Source organism: Amblyomma maculatum, chromosome 1 (genome assembly GCF_055883805.1).
Source record: "Amblyomma maculatum isolate TAMU_Amacu chromosome 1, ASM5588380v1, whole genome shotgun sequence".
Classification (NCBI taxonomy): domain Eukaryota; kingdom Metazoa; phylum Arthropoda; class Arachnida; order Ixodida; family Ixodidae; genus Amblyomma; species Amblyomma maculatum.
In genome coordinates, this window is record NC_139344.1 from 347,719,371 (window position 1) to 347,742,767 (window position 23,397).

At 47.9% G+C, this 23,397-nt stretch overlaps 1 protein-coding gene across 2 annotated transcripts in view; it reads left to right on the top strand.

Annotated features, from left to right (window-relative positions):
• Nucleotides 1-8,158: 8,158 nt before the first annotated feature.
• Nucleotides 8,159-23,397, top strand: part of LOC146207696 (protein eva-1 homolog C-like) — a 270,089-nt gene continuing 254,850 nt past the window's right edge. The window contains exon 1 of one of the 2 annotated variants that reach the window (XM_084589788.1): nucleotides 8,159-8,602. In XM_084589788.1, coding sequence (XP_084445914.1) covers nucleotides 8,377-8,602 — 226 coding nt within the window. In that variant the 5' untranslated portion in view covers nucleotides 8,159-8,376. The remainder of the gene's footprint in view (nucleotides 8,603-23,397) is intronic. The other variant, XM_084589782.1, reaches the window with a different exon arrangement.

The following is a 23,397-nucleotide window of genomic DNA, read 5'->3' on the forward strand; positions in this document are numbered from 1 at the left end:
CTTCTGCGCGCCACCTTTTCTGGGCCTCATTCCGACGTGCCTTCTGGGTGTTCGTCCTCCATCATCTGGCGCAGTATTGCAACCTATAAGCAGGACGTGCCTGTGGGCTCCTTTATACAGGTATCACCCCCCCAGCGCGTCCTCTACTTCCGCGTTACACTGACATCAACTCACGTGACCTTGACCTTGACAGTGGTGACAATCCATTTGGTGGCCTACATGACTATGCCCCAAAGTCACATGGTGGCCACCAGGTCACGTAATTTTGACCTTGACAGTGGTCACGGGCCACTTGATTGCCTACGTAACTATGCCCCAAAGTCATATGGCGACTACCGGGCTTTACACAGAAGCTTGACCTCTAAATCTACCTCAAGGTGAAAACCGTGCATACCAGATGGCTCGAACTTCCTTGACGTATCGAAGCTTTCGCTTCAAAAATCAATTGCTCGCTTCGCTTGCAACGCTTTGGACAACTCTGCAGCAGAGTGCTAAGGTCAACTTCTGGCCGCAGAAAACCGAGTTCGCTACGCTTCTGGTTGCTCATAATCGTTCAAACCTTGTCCGATACTTTCAAAGAGGCCCAGAAAGCAGTGAAACTTCTCAGCAACGGCGGAAGCTGAAGTTATAGACAGGCTGGGCGGACCAGTCTTCTCGTTCCGCGCTAAAATAAGACGAATGCACATCACCTTTTCGCAGAAAGTTGTCACTTGTACCTAAAAAGTCAGGTGCCGATACAATCAAATCATAAAAACACCATCATTGCTGAACAGGGTAGGGGCGAGATTATTAGAAGCACACTCGGGCGCCACTGATTGCCAAGATCATCTCTTGTTAACACTGTACACGTTAAGTTGAGAAATACTGTCTGACAAGGTTGGCAACAAAGCCGATTCCAGACTAAAGTAGAGTTCTTTTGAAGCACACTCATTATTGTTACTTGTTCAGAAGGGGCCCGGATTTCTCATAATGTGGCAGTTCACGCCTTCGCTTCAACTGAACACTTGAATAGGCGCAGTAAAGAAAGTATCTCAGTATCGAAAGCCCACGGAATATAGCGTCGAAACTTCTCGTGTTCAGAGCACTACGGAACGCCAACAAGTTACAGATGTTGATTCAAGCGCTGTCCGCCTCGCTGTACTAAGGAGCAACCTTGGTGTTTAAGAACCGCCAACTGATCAGATTTTCATGATAAAATGCGATGCTATCCGCATAGCCAATCTGTCCACTGAGGAATCGATGTCCCATTCCGACCAACCTGGCCGCAAGACTGTTGTGCAAACTCATGTCACTTCAAGTTGTTGTGCCAAGGAACCAAGCGTAACAAGATCTCGACGTACTGCTAATCATGTTCAGAAACACAGGCATGACACAGCGAATGCGGATGGTCCTGCCTTTTGCTCCTTGTCCTTTGCGATAATAAAAGTCAGTGCTGATGCCGTCGCGGCCGCATTTATATGACGTCATGAACTCACGTTTGCCTTCAAGTCACCCCTCTCGTTTAGATAGAAATAAGCGTCCATAAACGTTTGAGATGACCCCACTGCGCGTAACCACTTAGCAGGCGAGGTCAGATGAAGGCTACAATTGCACTAAGATCCGCGATCGATCTTGTGCAGGTGGTGCCCTTAGTTGCCGGATAAGTGCAAAGAACGGATGACAAAAAAAAAAAAAAAACCTATGATGTCCTTTTCTTCGATACTGAACGAATATCTCTGGAGGGAACACTGCTCTGTTTGGCATACGCCAAATAACTGGAACCATGGCCCAGACATTATTCACTCAAGAGGGCAATCAAAGTACTGTCTATGTATCTAGAAAAACAAGGGCTTTAGCACCCAAATAACGACTCGCTACGGGTGGTCTTTCTTTTTTCTTTTGTTTATTGCCTACGGTCAAAATTCGCAGACAAAAGAAAGCCACTCTCTCGACCTTCTCTCTCCCTTCCTTTACTCATCCTTCTTCGCATCCCCCATCCTAGAGTTTCCAACCCGACGTTTGCCTAATTTTTTCCGGCTCTCTCACCTCTTTTTTGTTTCTTAGACTTGAAATCGCGCATTTGCATTACAACGACGCTGAAATTTCAGTGTTCGAAAGATAAAAGAATATTATTCCGCGCGTGCCAAGGTAGAACAATATTTTGAAACATTTCGAGCAAACGAACGGTTTCCTAAACTTGCGCATTGTAAGTTGGCAAAATAACCAGTGCTTTAAAGCGTTCCACACTCCAATGAGAAAGCGAAAGTATATATGCCGGCCCTATCTTGGGGAGTGAATAAATATACCCAGAATTCCCTCACTTATATGCAAAATTCGCCGTGCTTGAATCGGCGCTTCCACAGATTGATCGATGCTATCAAAGATCACGAAAGCAGCTGGGACAACGGCAGCAGACCTTTACGGGAAATAGCGTATTCAGATCGTTGGGTTTAACACGTCACCGTCGCCTTAACGCAGAATTGAGAAACACTTTGGAAAAAGCGGGTCGGAATTCCAAAAATATTGATGTAACTTTTCTTTTGCTGCTTTCAGGGCAGTGTCATACCATTGCGCTTCCCATTTAGCATCATCCTGCTAGTAAAGTTAGAAGCTAGTTTGCGATAGCGATTCAAACCGGTGACATATGTACAGTCTCTTTCAAAAGTTTAGGGCCAAGAGTGATTACTTCTAAACTGTACCATGCGGCTCGTAATGCATTCCCAATGTTCCAAATTTTGATGGTAAGAATTTTAGCCCTACCCTTCCCAGCAGGAATGACTTCCACGAAGGCTAAAACAACGCTACTACACTGCTTAGAGGCAGACTCCCTGGGCTCTGAACTATTGACAAAAACTGTATCTCCAATTGCAAGTGTTGTTGCCCATCAAACGTAAGACAGATACTTCGCCATTCTTTCCCCAGAAATCAAACTAAGCAAAGAATGTCTACTCTTAATAAATCTCTCTCAATGAAGAAAATGGCGGAATGAAAAGTGCTGTAAAGGCACTGTCGCGTCTACTCATAAGGCGAAGCTTGCGCGTCCACCTAAGTTTGCAATCAGTTTTCGCAACGCGATGTGACACTATGCTTACAGCGAGAGGCCGTAAGCAAGTATCCTGTTCAGGGTCCCAGCTTGCGCGGCCTGTACGGTAGTAAAGGGTTCACCCCTGTAAAAACGACGTGTCGTTATATTTCCCTCAGTGCACGCGTGCCTGAAGCTACGGGAATGAACGCGCATTCACCTCGTGACTCATTGCCCGTTTCCGTTGTTTTCGAGTTTATGCGAGCAGAGAGTGCGGTCGTAGTTACGAGAGTGCGTGGCAATACGGAAAACTCTCCTTTCAGGAAACATACACAGCCACACCAGCTGAAAAACTTTTGGTGACATTTAAGCGCCACCTTTCAGAACATGATGTGACATAGTTTATGCATGTTACAAACTACCTCTTCTGGATCCTCGTTCGTCTACATGCACCTTTCTACCGGCTTATTCACTAATTCCTTAATCTGTACCTCTATTATCTGAGCATATTCATCAACACACAAAGACAAGCCACAAACATCACCCAACATAAGGTCCCACTTTAAGCAAGCCGTATACTAACTGCCCGTGTATCCCATGGAAGAGCACAGGGGGGCTACGACATGAGGTCTACCTCAATCTCACGGTGTGAGGCAGGCTTGAGGTGAGGTCGGCGACAGTTCGATATTTGCTGAGGAAGGTCAGCAAATCGAACCTCAATCGCAAGTGATCTTGAGATTGAGTGAGGTAGCCTTTCAGTGAAACTGGATTGTTAGGTGCAGGGTTTTCGGAGTTGTCGTGACAGTCCTCGACTAGGTCTTCTTCAGAAACGATGTTGAAGTGCACTGCCGTGGTGCGCTTTGACGCCTTGCTGGTGCTTGGTTACACCTGTCGTTTAAGACGCCGAACCCCGCTGTCAGCTTTGAGTGGTTCCGCCGTAATGTCCCTTCGGCCCGTGATTACAGAACCTCCCCTCTGGTGTTCTTGGTAAGAGTGTTGTTGCTTTAGTTCGCGATATTCATTTAAAAGCTAGTGAAAATTTTTAATGCGTCAACGTTGAAGGCCCCGTTCACTAGAAAATCTGGCGCCGGCGTAGTGAGCGAAAAATAACCGGCATGGCGCTGGCAGAAGGTAGATGGTAGCTGACATGACCGCGCACTCTTTGTACATAGATTTGTCTGCCGTTACGTTTGGCAGGAGCTGTCATTCGGGCCTCTCAATTCTTATGAGAGGGTGATATCAGAATCAGCCTGCCAGGACCGTTGTATTCTGAGTTATAAACGTTACCTTTGGGACACGCCGGCACGTGCATACGGCTTGGTTAAAGCGGGGCTACTGTATGAGGGCTGGTAACCTACGGTATAGCGTCATACCCTTAAAGGCAGAGCTTAATTGTGAACCATATTTTTTATCTTTATGCCGTTTTCTCGCATGACATGAGTTAGGTTAACAAGGTGTCTTGCAGGGGATCGGCCCTACACTTACACTGGTACCTAACTTTCCTTTTTGGCTGTTATGCAGAACACTGTACGTCACTGTGCAGTGTATATTAGAGAATATATGAGAGAATAAATAAACAAGTATAGAAATAAGTAAACAAATAAATAAATAAGTAAACTATTAAATGGCAAATATTTATTCTATAAAAATTGGCTATTGAGAGCTGTATATAATATTCTCTGAAGGACCCTTGAACCTTGAATATTGCACTATTGTCATTATCCTTAAAAACTCGGTCGTCACGTCTTAAACAAACAATTATATAAAATAGCTCGAAGCTAGATAATATATTGACCGTAGATTTTGATGTTATGAAAGCGCCTAAGATTCAGATCCTAGGATGATGCTCGGCTATCACATTTATGAAAACAGTATGCTGTATCAGAAAGGGTTAGTTGCGTTATGCTTTACGGAATGCTCGGAATGATTCGACAATATTCTGGCAAGCAGACTATGTGGACTTTTATTGATTTCTATATTTAAGCAAATGCAAAAAAAAATAAAAAATTAACGCCTTCATGTGTTTGGGATGCCATACCAATAAATCAAAATTGACGTTTTATTCCCTCTAATAAAAATACAAACGCAGGCCACCTCGGAAAGCGGATATGATAGTCTGGTATGCATTTTATATCCTCTGCCTACTGGGATAAATAGTTTGGCTTCTTAAAGTAAAAGTTTTGTATAAGATATATTTCTTAATTTTCTGGTCTTGAAGGTCGACCACCTTTTTTCCACTGAGACAGCTAGTGAGCGGAACACATGCACTATATCCATGCTTTTGCATCCTCTCGAAGCAAATGTTAAGGGCCGAAACGGCCTCGCTGCCTACAAGAGCTAATGACCTTTCGCTCATACATTTGCGAAAAGGACACACTTGCGAAAGAGACACACGCTGCATCGTCGGCGCCGTGCCCAGCCCTCGGAGCCCCGAGACAAGCGTCACGGGCTTATTACCGATTCAACCTTTCTTCGAAGAGGGGCGCGCTTTGGTCAAGGTGCACGGTAAGCAAGAGAAAAAGAAATTCTACAGCTCACACACCCAAATCGAAGCCGCTCACTTATACATAGAAATCAATATATAAATACAACCTGCCCCTTGCGGTCCGTGAATTGCACTCCATGCTTATACGGTTGATTATTTAAGGGCGCATACAGACTGCTTTAAATTGTTTTTAAAGGTTTCGTGTTTTTATTTACACTACCTCCTATCGCTAGGCTAGATGGAGCAATACAAAAAAATCAATTAAGCTCTACTCGTATGTTTGTGTTTAGTCTTCGGCCGCACCGATTATGTTACATTTCCACATCTTCATAAATTTAAGAAGCGTGTGCATGTATTGTCTTCCCTCTCTCCTTCCTACTAGTTTAAGTCCGCTATATCTAGTGGCACGGGTAGAGGTATATATAGAGAGGAAACACCCCCTTTCACTATATATATATATATATATATATATAGTGAAAGGGGGTGTTTCTGTCCTTTAACAGGGATAATAGCCCTCTCCAAGTTGCACAAAGAACCACACAAGAGCACAGCCAGTCTAGGCCTTCCACAAGCGAGCTCGAGCAGCGCAGCAGCGCAGCAGCACTTTGTCGTCCTTATCCTCGTCTTCGTGGTATTCTCGCCTACTTCATCCTTGTCTTCGTATATCCTCGTGTAGTTCACTACATTGTTTATTACTTTTGTATAGCCTCACCATAATATATGCCTCGATCCTATGTGGCAAATGATCAGGGTTAGTACACTGTCTGTTCGGTCATTAATTACAGCGACTAGGAGACGCATACGAAGCGTGCTGCCGAATGTTAAAACCGATATGCTTGTACATGTCTTCGCGATAGCAAATTCAAATGCTAATGTGCCTACCAAGTACTATACAGATTTCTATGAGTAACTTTTCTGATACAGAATCTAATGGTTCAGAAGGGCTCTAATCTCAGAGAAGGAACCCGAGTTGGCAGCTCCTGCTTTGTTGGGGGCACGTCAGGTGGTTTTGCGACCTACCGACCAATGAGAGCCCAGCAATTCTAGAGGCATGATCGCGATATTTAACTCAGAGCGGCGACGCGAAAAACATCAATGCCAGATTTCCGGGAGAACGCGCGATCTTTAACACCGGAGTCAGTGGGAACGACCATTTAAATATCTCACCAAAAAATGTCGTATAAAAAATATTTGTATTTTGATGAGACGTTTGAGGCAAAGGTGACTACAAACATTTCTCTTCCAAGTTTCTAATACGTCGCTTCTCACTGGTAAGGCTTCCCGATGAATACAAAGGCACCGCAGGCTCATCTGTTCATAGCTTGCCGAAATATTCTAACAAAAATAATACCAGATTTATCAACCGGTACTCAGACGGGAGGCTAACAAGAACAGTGCAACTTTAGCTTAGACCAATGCAGTGACCTAAGGAAAGGAAAACTGAATGTATAGCTTCCAACGACAGCAACTTTGCTCATTGTAGAAGGGAACAAGTGCATGGTAACGACAGCCTAGTCGAAATCAAGAATAGTTTATAAGCACTGGTATGTAATGTGAAGATGACGGAATGGATTCCAATATACGTCATGTGTAACAGGGGACGGCAGGAAGTTAGATGTCAGGGGTAAATTGAGAAATTTGCTTAGATAACCTGACACGGTTATATTTGGTGAAATATGGGAGAGGCCTTTGCCCTGCGGCGGGTCGCGCTGCTGTCGATTATACCTATCAGGAGCAAATGTCTCCGGCACTCACGAATATCGATCTGGGGCTGCAACAGTGACATTTGCCAGCAGTCACTTCATTTCGCTGGTTTATGTAACAAAATCTAGTCCAGCATCCACCTTCACAAATGCCACTTCGAACCACCAGCTGACTGCAAAGCTGTACGGTTTGGGTGGCGCTTGTGCACCGCGTAGTGTTTTGTTTCCCGCAGTTCACAAAATGCGATAGCAAAAGGGAACAAAGGGATGACAAAAAGCACTACTACGAAAGCAACGCTATGAGGGAATAAAAAGGAAACGTAAACAGACAGTGTTATTCTTCTCCTTCTGATTTTCTTCAGAAAACAAAAAGCTGGAAAGAGGAGCTTGCCAAGGAAGGCATGCGCAAGACCCGTCCGAGAACTCCGGAATTAACGTTTAACTTTACTGTAGCTTTCTTTTGTTTCGGGCATTCCGTTTTATGTTTCACTCCCCTTTCTATTATCTCCGTCGTCTCCGATTTCCCCCCGGCTGGAATGATTTTCCGCATCATCAATGGACTCTGAATGGGTTCGTCGCCGTGCGGTCACCCTCGCTGTGCCCTGGTCCCTCTCTTCCTTGCCCTTCCCTCCTCCAACATTTTCGCGGCCGTATTTATAGCTCGGGGCCCGCCTCTCTGGCTCCTCTCGCGTGACTCAGGGGGCCGCTTTCGTTGTGGCGCAGCCTGCTTGCCGTGCTTCTGGCCGGGAAAGAAAGTACAAAAGTTTGTGAAAAAAAGAACCTAGAAAGAAACCACGCGCTGCGTGCTCCATGCATTGCGAGCAAGCGGCCCGCGAAGGGAACGGGATGCATTACGGAGCCAAGGAGAGCGTCCGGCGCCGTTCTCGGCTCTTTCTGCGCATGCGCAGAGCGCACGAGGCGCGCGCTCCACGAAAGATGGGACGCAGCGCCTCGCGCGGCTGCGCGTCTCATCCTCTCTCTCTCGGTCCGCGCGCTGTCAGTGGCAGCGTGGCCCGTGAGCGGGTCGGGTCAGCCCCGTGATCGGTGTGTGTGCTTTTGAGGAGAACCTCAGCCTTCCCTTCTGCATCTTCCTGCTCTGTCGGAGTGAAAACGGAGGGAGAGGATCGTTGTTGTGGTGCGGGAAGCGTGATTTTTCCGTGAGGCGCCGGCCCCTGCGCGGCCGTCGGATGGTGCGAGTTGCGTGCGCTCTTCTACGAGCGTGCACGCATCGTGTGTGCGCGATGGAAGCGTCTTCGTCTGCTGACAAAGTGCGACGAAGCTCTTGCTTGTTCGGATGCACTGTGTCTGCGTCGCGTAGTACGACGGAGACCATTTCTGATCGCTCCTGGATTCGGTGCTCAGTCATCCTGTGCCTAATGTTCATCCCAGGTGTCTCTTCGTCTTCGCATCTCCGTGAGTATACTTGCAATAATCGTAGCCTGCACTGTTGTCCACTTTCCCCACGTAAACATAGCAACGTCATGCACGCTCTACCCATGTTGACGTCGGCGCCAGCGTCGCACATGCGACCGGGTGCGACGTCGTCTGCTGCAGATGCGTACCACCACCCATCTTCCGCATGCCGCGGCTGACGAACGCACGAGACTGGCCGACGCGCGCCGGCGGTTCTTTTTTATCGACGCCGCGCAGCATCGCGGACAGCTGTCGCCGGCGTGCGAGCGACGCAGCGTGGCCTGCTGGCGGCTTTTACAAAACGACCCCGCGCCACACGCTGCTATTCGTGTCAGGTGCGTGCGGAGGAAACGCGCAGTTGCTTTCACCCGCCACGGGCCGCTTTGTGCAGTCGGAAATAGCCATCACGCGTTGAATGGATGTTCAAGCCCGTGAGAAGAATTTTTTAAGCGACGTGTCCGAAAAAACTGTTACGAACACAAAGAATACTTCGTTTCTTTATATTTTGTTTACATTTCTACACATGTTGAACGCATTTCCTTTACCTCGGTTACCCGGTCAGAATTTAAAGCAAAAAAAAAAAAGTGTTTTGCATGTATGCCAGTGAACTAATATAAATGGCTGAAGACAGCAGCACCGTAACAAGATTTTTTGTCTTGACTTCCGGCCTGTAGACGCGAAGTCACCCGTCAGAGTAATGTCCTGAGAAACATTACGAGACAGTTGCTTTCGGGTTGGTTTGAATTAAAGCGTTCTGTTGGTTATTCATCGCGCAGTAGAGAGCACTGACAAATCGTATGCGTGGTCTTTGAACGTTTACAAGCATCTGTGCGAATTTTTTCTTTCTTGAATTATTGAAGATAATTGTATATAGTAGTGAATTTCTCAAGAAGGGGAGCAGCACACCTGAGCATGCCAGGCGTATGCCGCCAGCAGGTCATATGACGACGATACTATTTGAAAACACAGCTAAACTTCATAACACAGTTTGTCCACAACGCCGGTTCTCTCCAGTGTTCGACGGCAAAGTTGGACTATGTTGTAAGGTATTTTTTTTTTGTTTTTTTTTTTTCCTCAACCGTTCGTCGCAGACACATATGGCCTTTGTTTATTCATCTCCCATCGGCGAGACAGGCTTCAGCTGTATAATCGTTTGTTCTTTATGGTAATGTGGTAATTTGTTAAGGCAACAGCATACCTGTAAACAAACTGTACAGCGCTTACTATGTCAGCAGTTGACAAAAACAACGTGCTAAAGTTTTTTTTTTTTTTTCAAAGATGCATAGGAAAGCGAATGTTAATTACACATATCGAGGCACTTGTTTTGTTTACTGGCAAGTGAAATTCCGTGTGTGCGTGTAACTGCGACTAATGCAACCGTGCTAGCCGCCCGTGGTTAGCGCTGCCGTAATTTTCAGGAAGGAATAAAAGGACTAGTTAGCGCAGCAAAAGAGTTACAAGAGGATATTCCGGCAACCCAGTTGCGCTGTGTTCACCCTATTACTTATGCATGAACGTGACAGCGAGCTAACGAGCGTAGTCGGTGGAGCTGTAGCCTTTACTTTATTAGGGCGAGATCTTTTTCTTCCCGCTTATAATCCGACAATACCTGACTATTACTAAGAGCAGGTAATTGGTTCACCGTCATCCAAGCAAACATGTCCGCAAAACAGGCTCAGAATCGCCTTCTGCCGGCGGGCATTGACGATTTCTGGCCTTCTTTCCCATCGAGTAGGCTCGTGCGATCCCCAAATGAAGGCACGGTTCGACAAATTAGAGCCAGCACTTTTTGCAACAACACATCCCTCATCGTCGGCGCCTCGATATGATCGGGCGCCCTGTGCGTTTCGCTAAATCAACATTTAGTACTCCGCACGCGCGTCGTCCGGTTTAAATCGGCGCGCACCGCCGGGGTCCCCCTGCTTCTTCACAGACGCACGAACCGCGACGCGACCGGCTTCCAAGCGGGTCCACTACGCGCTCGTTCGCCTCCTCCTCGGCTGGCAGCCGGCACTGTCCGATTCATCATTCTCGCGTGCCGCTATCATCGCGCCGATCGGGCCGTCCGCGTTCCCGTCCCTTCCTCTCGCGCCAAAGACGAGTTCGGCGATCTCGCGAATGGAATTGTTGCGCAATGGGAAAGTGGAATGGCACTGCTGTGTGCTGAGGCTGTTCGGCGACGCTGGAACTGGACAGCTCGGTGCGTGGTTTGCTCTGCGCGCGTGCCGTAGATTAGACACTAAGGCTTTACAGAACACAAGAGCAGCGTAGGCAAAAACTTGAAAAAGAATTCGATTGGTTCATGGGTTTAGCGTGCAGATTGAATTGAGAGCCGTATTGCGTTTGCCGCGGGATGCTCGCGAACTCTTAACCATTAATTTCCGTCGTGCGAGGATAGTCAATGAAGCATCCTTGTCTCCGTCGCAACGTTTACTTTTACAGCGAGTTTTGCAGAGTGAGCAAACGCCTCAGTCGATCGTGGATTCTGTATCATTCGTAGTCGGCTTTTTTTTTTTTTTTTTCGTTTTTCTACTAATTATAGGAGAAGCTACGCACGCATGGCTTTGTATACGCATGCGTTAATGTTGTGTAAATATTTCCAGTTGTCATTTGCGCACAGGATATTCCTTGAACGGTGTCTGCGCACCTGTGTGCCATCGGCAATAACTTGTTTATTCGCAAACAAGAAAACTCTCCCCTGCCATTTACCGCTATCGCTCTCCTTTATGCATAACCTCACTATCCTGTCATTTTCATTTGTGCCGGCCTCAGCTAGAAAGCTTAATATTAGACAGCAGTTGCCGCCACCACCAGCATCTTTTTTCCTTCCCTTTTGTTTGTTTATGATTAAACCACTACCGCTTTGTTATATGCATAATCGATATTAATTGAAGGCAGCCTGCAATGATGCACTGCAATATCGCAAGTGGTCAGTCGTTACAGCTACATAACAGTGCGAGAGAAAGAAAGCGTCTGCTGGAGTTTGCAGGAGGGTTGCATGAGCAACTGTGCAGCCGGCACGTGATTTGACGATCGCGTTGTGGTAGTAGAATTTCCCGTCCATCTATCATTTCCTATCGCGAAGGTTAGAGGAGTCTCTTTAGTTTCGGTTTCAGCTACTTCAGCGTACTACCTTGTGACTAGAACAATTCTTGCAAGTGCAAGCAGTGCGAAAGCTCCGGTTGTTGGCATCCTGTTCGGCAATGTTCTCTCTTTTTTTCTGTGGATACCGTTGTCACGACAACGACAAGACTTCCCAATTGGATTTCCACCGACCGCTGTGGGGGTAATTGGCGCTGACGTCTGGAATTGCTCGACAGTGGTACACGTAGCAAATTTCCTGCCTCTGCTGTTGCTTCAAGTGCTGGCCTTCACCTGTCGTTTGTGGAAGGTGTAGTGTCGCCTTCAAAATACTCGGAGCGCGTGGGGGCATCCATCCTTATATTCACCGCTGTACAGCGCGAGCTGCACACCAGCCTTCGCCACCCCGCTTGCCCCGCTGAATGAAACGCCTGAATCAGGGGCGACTGATTCTCCTGACTCGGAACTCCCTTGAACGTCCTTGACCTAAGAGAGCAAAAAATAGTTTCGCCTGAAATAAGTCATGGCCGTGTAGCTTGTAATGAGCTTCTGAAATGAGCCGCCAGGGGCCAATTAGGCGCTGAGTATTCGCTATAAAATGACGACGTTCGAAGCGACTTCAATGACTTTATTGTTTTTTTCCTCGCAAAGTGCTATTATCTACACTTGTAAAGCAAGTACAGATTTTTGCAAAAAAAAAAAAAAAATCTAGCCTTGGTTTAAACCAGGCTAAACCGGTAAATTCATGCTAAAGCATGCAGGTAAAATGCTAAATCTTCGGTCAAAGGTCATGTACACCGTGGTCGATTAAGTCCGACAGGGTGACTTTGGCGGACAGTGGTCTACTACATGAGTTTGCTATCGGTAGACTTCCTGGGCAGAGTTTCGTCAGGGGCGCCCTTGAAGTCAGGCGTCGCACAAGCTTCCTGATCGGGTTTGAGCTTGCCCGTGTGAAGCAGCGCGTTCGCACTAAAGCGGCGCACATGTTCGAAACACAGCGCTCTCAGCACGTCGTTCGTGGCAGCACGCTCAAGTGTGAACATGCGTGTGACAGATCAAAAGTGAAAAACTGCGCATTCAAGGCCAGCCGTCAAGCGCCTTGTGTCAGAGTGTAGGTTGAGCTCTAGAATTAAATGCTAGTGACCAAAGCTGGAATGCTTATTTTATGATCTAAAAATGAGCATTAGTTAAGGTAAATTGCAGAAAAGCTATTTATTTCCTCATATGCAAAAGAACATTGGAAACGATAGCACTTCCTTCATACTGCGGCGGTGATGCTCGATTTACTTTTATCAGGAGCTTATTTGACCTTCCTTCGGCCTCAGTATATATGTATGCCCTGATCGAACGTGGTTATCACCCTGTTAAGGCCCTGTCACACGAGTCGTGCCCATGTCACAGGGCCGCAACTTGTTTTCCCTTCAATTCCGGTTGCGTCCTAATGCGTATAGTATTTCTTTTTTGTATATTTTTTTTCTTAGTTTTTGTATTTTTCGTTGTACGCTACGAATAAGTTCACCTTTGGTGCTGACACTCCTAGGACCACTTCAGAGGTCATTTTATCTTCATTACATTTCACTACGTAATGCGATGGCTTCTTCGCCACTGCCTTTATAAGTGCATTAATATGATAGCACCTCTAACGTTGGACTATAAATTCTAGAGAATTGCCTACCCTGAGCAATGTCCTTTGACACAGCCTGTCGTCGCGCGTTTAGGAAGTATAGTTGCGCCCCATTTCGTGTTTCACGTGCAAGTATATCGAACCAGTAAATCACCGCAAAGCCCTGCCTGGTCGGACAAAGCGCAGGAACCTGTCAGTACATTCAGGCCGCTTCTTCGAGTGCCGGGAGATTTCATACAATCTCTTTCTAAGTTTGTTTCTGACCGTCGCCTTCCTTCACTTGGGACTACGAGATCTTCCAGAGCGGCGCCAAACGAGCGTGCGCTCAATCACTAGCGGCCAGGCAGCAGTAAGCGGACAAGCATGAAACGAAAGCTGACGATGTGGAGATGCGTGTCAGGTTCGTCAGCCTCTCTGGATTGAGGACGACGCTGGTGCGAAGAGCCATGCCTCGCTGTCAGTTTCCCCGAAAGCTCCGGTCCGGACGTCCGAATCATCGGCGGGCGAGCAGCTCCCTAGTCGTCGGTTTTCGTCTAAAAAACAAGCTGGAAGCTTCTGCGGCGGGCGGCATTTATGGGGAAGACAGGCGACCCCTGGCCACTGTCACTCGTGCGAGGGCTCCCAGCTCCGACATTGACGTCACAATCGCGTGGCTTCCTTCGCTAGTCGTTCGCGTCGCCGCGTCTGTTCTGTGCGCTTATATGTCACCCTGTGCGAACGCTTAGCTAAATCTCGTCACTCTCGTCGCTAATTGGTCACCGCTACCATTTCACCCTTTATTTTCTATCGCTGCGTGATCGCCATGTAGTACACGACGCTAGTGAACGAAAAACACAAATCGATCGACTGCTTCATTAGCAGCCCCGGCGGGCACACCTTCCCTGCGCATCGGGCTAACGATGCTAGTGAGATTCCTAATTAGGCGACCTGGTAAAAATTGATGGAAACACTATAGTAACTCCCTAGTTTTTGTATGCAAGGAGCGGGTGCTGCTGGACACTGTCACTCAGGCCGATCTGGGGATGCGAAGTGTTCGGTCGGGCGGAAAGCTTGCTTCGTTCTCTTTCATTGGTGTATTGTTTCTTGCATCACGTTAGTAACTGATCGTTTTGCCACGCTCTACACGAGAAGGGGGGAGGTTGATTTTCTCTTCCGTCCGCACGCGGCAGCGGAGGTGGCTCAGCTACAGAGCCAGTAGCAGACCCGTGCTTTTTCTTTTCCTTTTTCCTACAGCCGCAACAACAAACAACGCTCTACATGAAGCGAAAGTAGCTTAGCTGCTTTTCCCAGGCGCAGAAGAGGAGATGTATTCAAGCTGCTCGCACGCAGTCGGGGATTATGGCGAATATCTGAGAGAGTAATTCTGGTTCGCACGTATAGTTAGTGCCCTAACATCACTGCACTCCAAAGGTCGCCAGCAGCTAGACTCACGTTCAGCTAGTGGTGCAGAACCAGATGTCGCCGCTGGCAGTTACTGGACCGTGCTTCGTGGCTGTTAGGTCACTGCGAACGACAGCCCGGTCCCTTGGGGCATTCCGCCAACTAGCGGCTTTCTTGCAATTTTCATATGCTATCGGGCCGAACTCCAATGAATATGAGCAAAACACCATTTTTTTTTTTTCTTCGTTCACTTTGCCAGGAGTTCATGAATAACTTGCTGATTCGGGTTTCTCCCTAAAACCAGCTTGCGAAGTCTGTCAACTTGTTTACACACGTGAAATCACTGCCTACTCGTTCAATAGTGATAACTAGCAATCATCTCATTTATAGCTGGGCAAGGGTGTGACTTGCATCTTGCCACGCTGTTCCGCGCTTTTATTGCGAAAGCAATACTATGCCAGGTCTAACCGCTGTTACGACCAAGCATCCGCAATTGCGCACTCTATTGTTCGCCTGTGGGCATGGATAAGTTTTGTGAATATGTGGTGATGGTCCAATGGCTCTAAGTGAGCCTGTTTCCAGGAATCCTGTTTTGTAAGCATGTTTTGCTTTGTGGACAACCTGCAAATGCCAAATTGACCCTGTCAAGAGAACGTCTGGAAAAACACAAAGAAACGTCCCCCTGCGGGAAATAGCAGGAAGTGCTTTCTTTCTTTTGTTCACCCTTCCAGTCGAGAAGTGCTATCCTCCAGTGATGAATGCCTCCTATCCAAAGGAGACGACAGAGTGACATGTCCGCTGACGTGCAGGACAAGAAAGGAGCATGACTCATACGGCCATTAAGTGATTTCCCGGGAATGCAGGAAAGATTTGCAATTGTCGAAAAGGGACCATGTTGGGAGCCCTATGCGGCGCCACGTGCACTCGGGTTTCTGAGAAGTAAAACCCCTTGTCAGAACCAGCCTGTGGTTTCTTTGCTGAAGAATAGAAATGTACCTCCTCTCCTCGCCGTTCCCAAGCTTTTCCCGCCAACAAGTGATCACGCCCAACGAATGAATGCCGGACCAGTCAGTGCTTCAGACCATCAGTGCAGTGATGTGTTCGGTTGGATGCCGATACCTGAGGGGCGTGCCCTGGATTTGGTTGGTCAGCATCTTCAGAGAGGGGCTGGACATAGGGGGTTTTTAAGGACGCTGCAGAGCACGAAATGTCGCTCTGGGCCCTGGGTAAACGGCTCATCCAGTCGCTTCTCGCTATGAACTCTTAACGCTTGCCATTTTGCTGATGTACCCTTCTTTTTCGTGTAAATATTGTAAATAAGTTTTCTCGAAGTGCCATTAAACCTGCTTGTACATATTTCACCAACTTCGAAGATTCAATCCTACTTCAACCCCGAGTCTCTGCACGCTACCAAGTGAAGGCCGGGTCGCCATAGCCCCAGCGTCACGACAACTGGTGGCAGCGGTGGGATAAAGCCCCAACACTGGTGACCAGCGTTGGGATCTGAATCTACAAGCCACAACATCTGATGACTGGAGGTGGGATCTGAATCTACAAGCCACAACATCTGGTGATTGGAGGTGGATCTGAAGCTACAAGCCACAACACCTTGTGATCGGAGGTGGCATCTCAAGCAACAAGCAGGAGCAACAATCGGCCAAGAGGGCAGCTCGGAACATCGATCGCATGTGTGGGTGAGTGCTTGGCTTTTCTTCTGATGTGGACCAGGTTCTAGAACAGGGTTAGATTTTAGAACTGGTAAAAAGTGTTGAAACGCCTTTAGGTTTGGTAGTTTGCACTGTTGTTTTGGAAGTAGCCGACACTCGGAGCGATCATGGACCTACAAAAGCTGCAGAAACCGGACCTGTTGCTATTGTGTGAGGAATTGGGAATTGATACAAGTGGTTTGGCACGAAAACCCTTGATTATAAAGGCAATCACTGATCTGGGAACCGATGATGAGGAGCTCAGTGAAGCATGGAACCTCATCGCCCAAAAAATGGAGGAGCAGCTCAGACAGCAGAAAGAGCGGGAAAAAGAGGAAAAGGCGCGTGAACTTGAGAGGGAAAGAGAGGAAAAGAAGCTAGACATTGAGCTCCGGAAATTAGAACTAGAGTTGAGCAAGAGGTCGGGCGATTGTCCCCAGCTAGCGGTACCTCGTCTCAACAAGGAGGCAGATTTCAAGATGACAAAGTACATGCAGCCATATGTGATATCAGGGGATATTGGTCTGTATCTGGCTAACTTTGAGCGAACCTGCGAAAAACTGTCCTTCCAGCGAGACACTTGGTCTCAGAGATTATTGACGGTTCTGCCCTGCGAGGCAGCGGAGGTTGTCGCGCGGCTAAGCAAGGAGGACGCGGACAACTACGAGAAGGTCAAAGCTTGCCTTCTGAGAAAGTATAGGCTTAGCGCCGAGGCGTTCAGACAACGTTTTCGGAATGCTACTAAGTCCAGGGACGAGAGTTACCCTGAATTCCTGTACAATTTAAGAGTTAATTTGGGCGAGTGGCTAAAGAGCACAGATTCCTACAGTGATAGGGACGCTGTAGTCGAGCGAATTCTTTTGGAGCAGTTTTATAGCTGCCTCCCAGAAAAAGAAAGAAATTGGTTACAGGACCGAGGCGACATTAAGTCGGCAACTGAAGCTGCCGAACTCATTGAGGAGTACGCTTCGCGCCGACAATTCAGCAACCCAGCAGTGGATAGGCTCCGCAATCCCAAGTTCAGCGTGAATAACCGTCAGAAAAGGCACTTTGCTAGATTTGCAAACGAAGAAAGGAAGGCTTCTTCAGGCAAACGCCCTAGAAAGGACGGCAGTGAGAAAAGTGGGGAAGTGACCAACGCGCAGAACACAAAGAAAAAGCTTGAGGCTAGGAAGCCGCTCACATGCTTTAGGTGTAATGAGCAGGGTCACATTGCCGTCAACTGCCGGAAAGAAAAGATTGCTTTCTCGTATGTCAGTGACTGCGATGAAAATATGCAGCTTTTAGAACCCTACCTGCATGACCTAGTAGTCAACGGGAAGCCTTGCAAGGTACTGCGCGATTCGGCCGCAACGATGGATGTTGTCCATCCGGCGTATGTGTCGCCTTCCGACTATACAGGACAGTGTACGTGGATCCGCCAGGTAGTGGAGGAACAGAGTGTGTGCTTGCCGATCGCGAACGTGGTCATCGAGGGCCCTTTCGGCGAATTAACAACCGAGGCTGCCGTTTCAGGAAAGCTTCCTAAGTGCTATCCGTATTTGTTCTCCAACAAATCGGACATGCTACTGCGAAAGAGGGGCATCCTTTTCGGAGACAGTGTTGTGCAAGCATTAACACGTTCAAAGGCGCGAGAACTAGCTACATTGCTCATACCAGAAAAATCCACAGCGGAGGAAACGGCAGTTAAAACCGTGGTCGATGCGGAAGATAGCGGGTCGGAAAACTTTGAGAGCGAGGCATCTCAGATAAGTCAACTTGAAAGCGAGCTTGATGAGAAGCGGAATGAGGACGTTATTGAGAGTAACCTCTTGCCGCCAGTCTCTAGTAATCTCACGAGACTACTAAGTGGAACCCGAGAGGACTTAGCTATGGAGCAAGCCGTGGTAAATCTAACGTTAAACCTTCCCGAGGAGATGGGGGACAACTTGATTTGCCTCGGCGGAAAAGGAAGCAACGCTCAGGAGCTTCTCAAAAAGACGGAGCAGAGAGGAGAACTAAAGAAATCCCAGCTGTCCGATCTGGGCGAAATAATAACAGAGTTTGAGGCCTGCTTCGTGGACAGGCCAGGCAGGACTGATTTGACTGAGCACGATATTGAGCTGACTTCAGACGTGCCAGTGCGATCAAGGTGCTACCGATTCTCTCCAAGGCAAAGAGAAATTCTGGATAGGGAAGTAACTCGCATGCTGGAATTGGGAGTAATAAAACCCTCGGAAAGCGATTATGCTTCGCCTATGATCTTAGTAGAAGCTCCAGGTAAAGACCCTAGGCCTGTGGTAGACTACCGAAAGCTAAATTCTCTCACCAGGGATCAAGTGTATCCTATTCCGAATATTGAGGAGAGAGTAGAACAGGTCAGTAGAGCGGCATATGTGACTACGCTGGACCTTACTCGAGGATACTGGCAAGTACCGCTCACTGAACGCGCCAGCAGATACGCGGCTTTCGTCACTCCGACGGGCAGCTACCAGCCAACAATGATGAGTTTCGGGCTCAAAAATGCTCCATTTTGTTTTTCCCGACTCATGGATAGGGTTTTAAAGGGGTGTGAAACATTCGCAGTGCCTTACTTAGATGACATTGCGGTTTTTTCCGACTCATGGGCGGACCATATGGTACATCTAAGAGCTGTACTGAGCCTTTTGCGTCAAGCTGGACTAACCGTAAAGGCCGAGAAATGTTGCCTGGCAAGGGCGACCGTGGACTACTTGGGTCACAATGTAGGTCAAGGTTTCAGGAAACCCAGCGAGATTAAGATTTCTGCGGTAGCAGACTACCCGCGGCCGAGCACGAAGACGGAAATTCGAGCATTCCTGGGTCTGACTGGGTACTACAATCACTACATCCCTAACTATTCAGCTTTGGCTAGCCCTCTGACCGACGCTCTCCGCAAGACAGAACCGACAAATGTAGTCTGGGACGAACAAAAGGAAGCCTCCTTCGTAAACCTGAAGGCTGTGCTGATTAGCCGTCCGGTATTGCGAGCTCCAGACTATGACCGAGAATTCACGGTCCAGTGTGATGCCAGTGATCGAGGGTTAGGTGCTGTTCTCTGCCAGAGAGATGACGACGGTAATGAGCACCCCGTGCTCTACTTGAGCAGAAAACTGAGTTCTAGAGAGAGGGCTTATTGCGCGTCAGAGAAAGAATGCGCTTGCATTGTATGGGCCATTCAAAAATTGCAGTGCTATCTTGGAGGGGCCAAATTCACCGTAGAGACGGACCATTGTCCCCTGGCTTGGCTGCAAACTGCGACATCGAAGAACAGTCGCCTTCTTAGGTGGAGCTTGATTTTACAGCAGTACAATTTTGAAATAAGATACAAAAAGGGGAAGTTAAATGGGAATGCGGACGCGCTTAGCCGCTCTTTCTAAGCGGTCCGAGATGTTCCTCACCATGTATCCAAATTGATAATCAGGTTTTTTTTTTTTTTTCGTGCGCTTGTATATGTGTGGCTATGTAAAGCAGCACGTTTGGTTTTCTAGGAATACGTGGGTCCTGAACGTCTTAAGAGTGGGCTTTTCTCGAACAACAATGGCAGTTTTCTTTTAACCTGGTCTCTTCAGACGGGAGCCGAGTGCTTGCTTCGACATGTGGTTGAGTTTCAGACAGCTCGAGCAATTTGGCCTACAACAATCAAGACAACGCGACAAGCAACAGCGAGCTTCAAGCGTTCACGTGCAGGCCATTAAGTCGTCTCTTCATGCAGCAGCTGGGACTGCTGCCCTCCGAGTCTCTTCTGGCGGGGGAGGAGGCTGTTACGACCAAGCATCCGCAATTGCGCACTCTATTGTTCGCCTGTGGGCATGGATAAGTTTTGTGAATATGTGGTGATGGTCCAATGGCTCTAAGTGAGCCTGTTTCCAGGAATCCTGTTTTGTAAGCATGTTTTGCTTTGTGGACAACCTGCAAATGCCAAATTGACCCTGTCAAGAGAACGTCTGGAAAAACACAAAGAAACGTCCCCCTGCGGGAAATAGCAGGAAGTGCTTTCTTTCTTTTGTTCACCCTTCCAGTCGAGAAGTGCTATCCTCCAGTGATGAATGCCTCCTATCCAAAGGAGACGACAGAGTGACATGTCCGCTGACGTGCAGGACAAGAAAGGAGCATGACTCATACGGCCATTAAGTGATTTCCCGGGAATGCAGGAAAGATTTGCAATTGTCGAAAAGGGACCATGTTGGGAGCCCTATGCGGCGCCACGTGCACTCGGGTTTCTGAGAAGTAAAACCCCTTGTCAGAACCAGCCTGTGGTTTCTTTGCTGAAGAATAGAAATGTACCTCCTCTCCTCGCCGTTCCCAAGCTTTTCCCGCCAACAAGTGATCACGCCCAACGAATGAATGCCGGACCAGTCAGTGCTTCAGACCATCAGTGCAGTGATGTGTTCGGTTGGATGCCGATACCTGAGGGGCGTGCCCTGGATTTGGTTGGTCAGCATCTTCAGAGAGGGGCTGGACATAGGGGGTTTTTAAGGACGCTGCAGAGCACGAAATGTCGCTCTGGGCCCTGGGTAAACGGCTCATCCAGTCGCTTCTCGCTATGAACTCTTAACGCTTGCCATTTTGCTGATGTACCCTTCTTTTTCGTGTAAATATTGTAAATAAGTTTTCTCGAAGTGCCATTAAACCTGCTTGTACATATTTCACCAACTTCGAAGATTCAATCCTACTTCAACCCCGAGTCTCTGCACGCTACCAAGTGAAGGCCGGGTCGCCATAGCCCCAGCGTCACGACACCGCTCTTCGCGTGGTGCGTGGCCCGTGGACCTCCCTGCTCCTCGAGTATGAGAAGACGACGAAGAAAAATACGAAGAAGATGACGATGAAGACGACGACGAAGAAGAAGAAGAAGTAGTAGAAGAATTCTCGGTCACCCGCATCTAATGCTTTCACTCCATATTCGGTGCAGCAGCGTTGAACCCTTCTCATTTTTTTTCTTTCAAATGAGTAACCAACTTGCTCAAGCTGCTTGCTGTCCTGGTGAGAGTGTAGTTTAGCCAAACAGGACCATGACAGAAGTGTTTGGTCCACAATGTATTTAAGGCGAACGCCCCCAGTTTCCCCGATCGGTGCACTGTAGCCTAGCACAAGAGCAGGAGAACGCGCATTTTAATGTGTGTTTACTCTTGAGTCTGCTACGGTAGCGGGCCCAAGGTAGCGAGTGGCCGAGTCAGGCGTCGGTTGGCGGGTACTCGGACATCAGGCTGTGGACGCCAAAACAGAGAGGGTCGGTTCGGTTCCTTTTCAGGAGCTTAACGTGTCAAAGCTATACAGGCTACGAGAGACGCCGTAATGGAGGGCTCCGGAAATTTCTAAAAGCAGAGAGGAGCCGAGGTTTAGAGAAATCTTTACGTGGTGACAAGAGGAAAACGCACACAGACGGAGCACTTAGGCTGTTTGTTTAAAAGGGTGACTTGTCCAAATCAGATCCCTAGTTTGAGAGTTCAGTTTATTCAAAAATGTCCAGTCACTTTCGATTTGACCATAAGCACATAATTCTTGAATCGCCCAACACAGACATCCCCCGATACACTGTATCATCTTCCAGCCATATATGCTGAGCAGAGAACACGATGACAAGCTCGTAGAGGAGCCCGATAGATGTCCAAAGTATCCCAAGGTCGGACACCGAGCGTCGACACGCCGCGTAATCTTCTCACCGGCGCTCTCCGTGGGAGATCGAGAGGGAGACGACGCACCGCCTACGTCGTCTATACAGTACACCTTGAAGTCACCTACTGCTTGGTAGTTTAGGCGGATAGAACACACAGGTAGCGAAAGTCATTGATCAATTAGCTACCTCAACCCAGCCTCCACGGGCAGACACGGACCGCCACTGACAGGCGACACCATGCCGTCACCTCGTGGGTGATACATCCGCCACCAACTTACGGGGGAAAACATGAAAAGCAACAGCTTCTCCGGCGGCTGGTAGAGATCCCGATAACACTTTTCCGGGAATCCGCCGGTGCTTCGAGTAGAGTCATAACTATGGGAAAAGCCAGTGTACCCTGCTTCCAAAGAGGGTCGAATTCCGCAGCTCTTGAGTCATACGGAGCGAATCTCGTCGATAATATTAGAGGACGATGTGCGAACGTATCTGTATTTCGATTTGGCCTGGTAATGTGGCAGTACAGTTTAATACGCGGCTGTGTTCTGGAAAATGTATAATTTCTTGTCTGTGAGGGTTTAGTGCACAGTCGACCTGCGGCACGCGTTCTCGGACACGAGACACGAAGCGCGCATTCGAAGAACAGCTAGGGTTATACGTTCGCGGGTGGTTCTACGTTTGGTGAAGGGGAGAGCTCCAGTTTGCAACACAAAAAAAAAAAAAAGGAAAATAATTTTGAAATACATGTTTTGAGTTGTCAGTGTTTCCACACAATCAACTTCTCAGTTTTTTTTTTTAATCTCTCACCTTCTTTTCCCTACTTTTTTCTTATGCCTGGCTTAAAGCTATAATAACATCTATGCAGGAGCGTCTGGGCTACAAATCACTGAAATTACCGGACTAATGATGTCGTGTTTTCTCGTAATGCGTGCATAAAACTGAAAACAAAAACGGGAAAAGAAAGAAAAAAAATGTGAACGAATTTTTCCCTGTGTCAGCACACTCGCGTTTTCGTTTTCTTACTACCATGCCGATGGAACGAAACAAAACAAAAAAAAAGAAACTTGAAGTACCGTAGCGCGAAGACCAATTCGAAGCACCGGCTGCTACCGCGCTGAATCACCCCACGCGCGGTATGTTTGTGCTCCCCAGGTAATATGCTCGTATTAATTTGCTTCCTGCTCCAAATGTGGTTTGGAAGAGCTCTCACGATTTTCCATCTCCAGTGCCGTTTTTCTATCCTTTTACTGTCCATTTCATTCGTTTAGTTTCGATCAAAAAAAAAAATCTAGAAAATGGGCTGCAGCGTGTACTGGTCGTGCACCGTCAATTCAACCACTGTCAGGAACGCGTGTTTCTTCAGGTACTAACGACGTCTTAATGGCCGCCG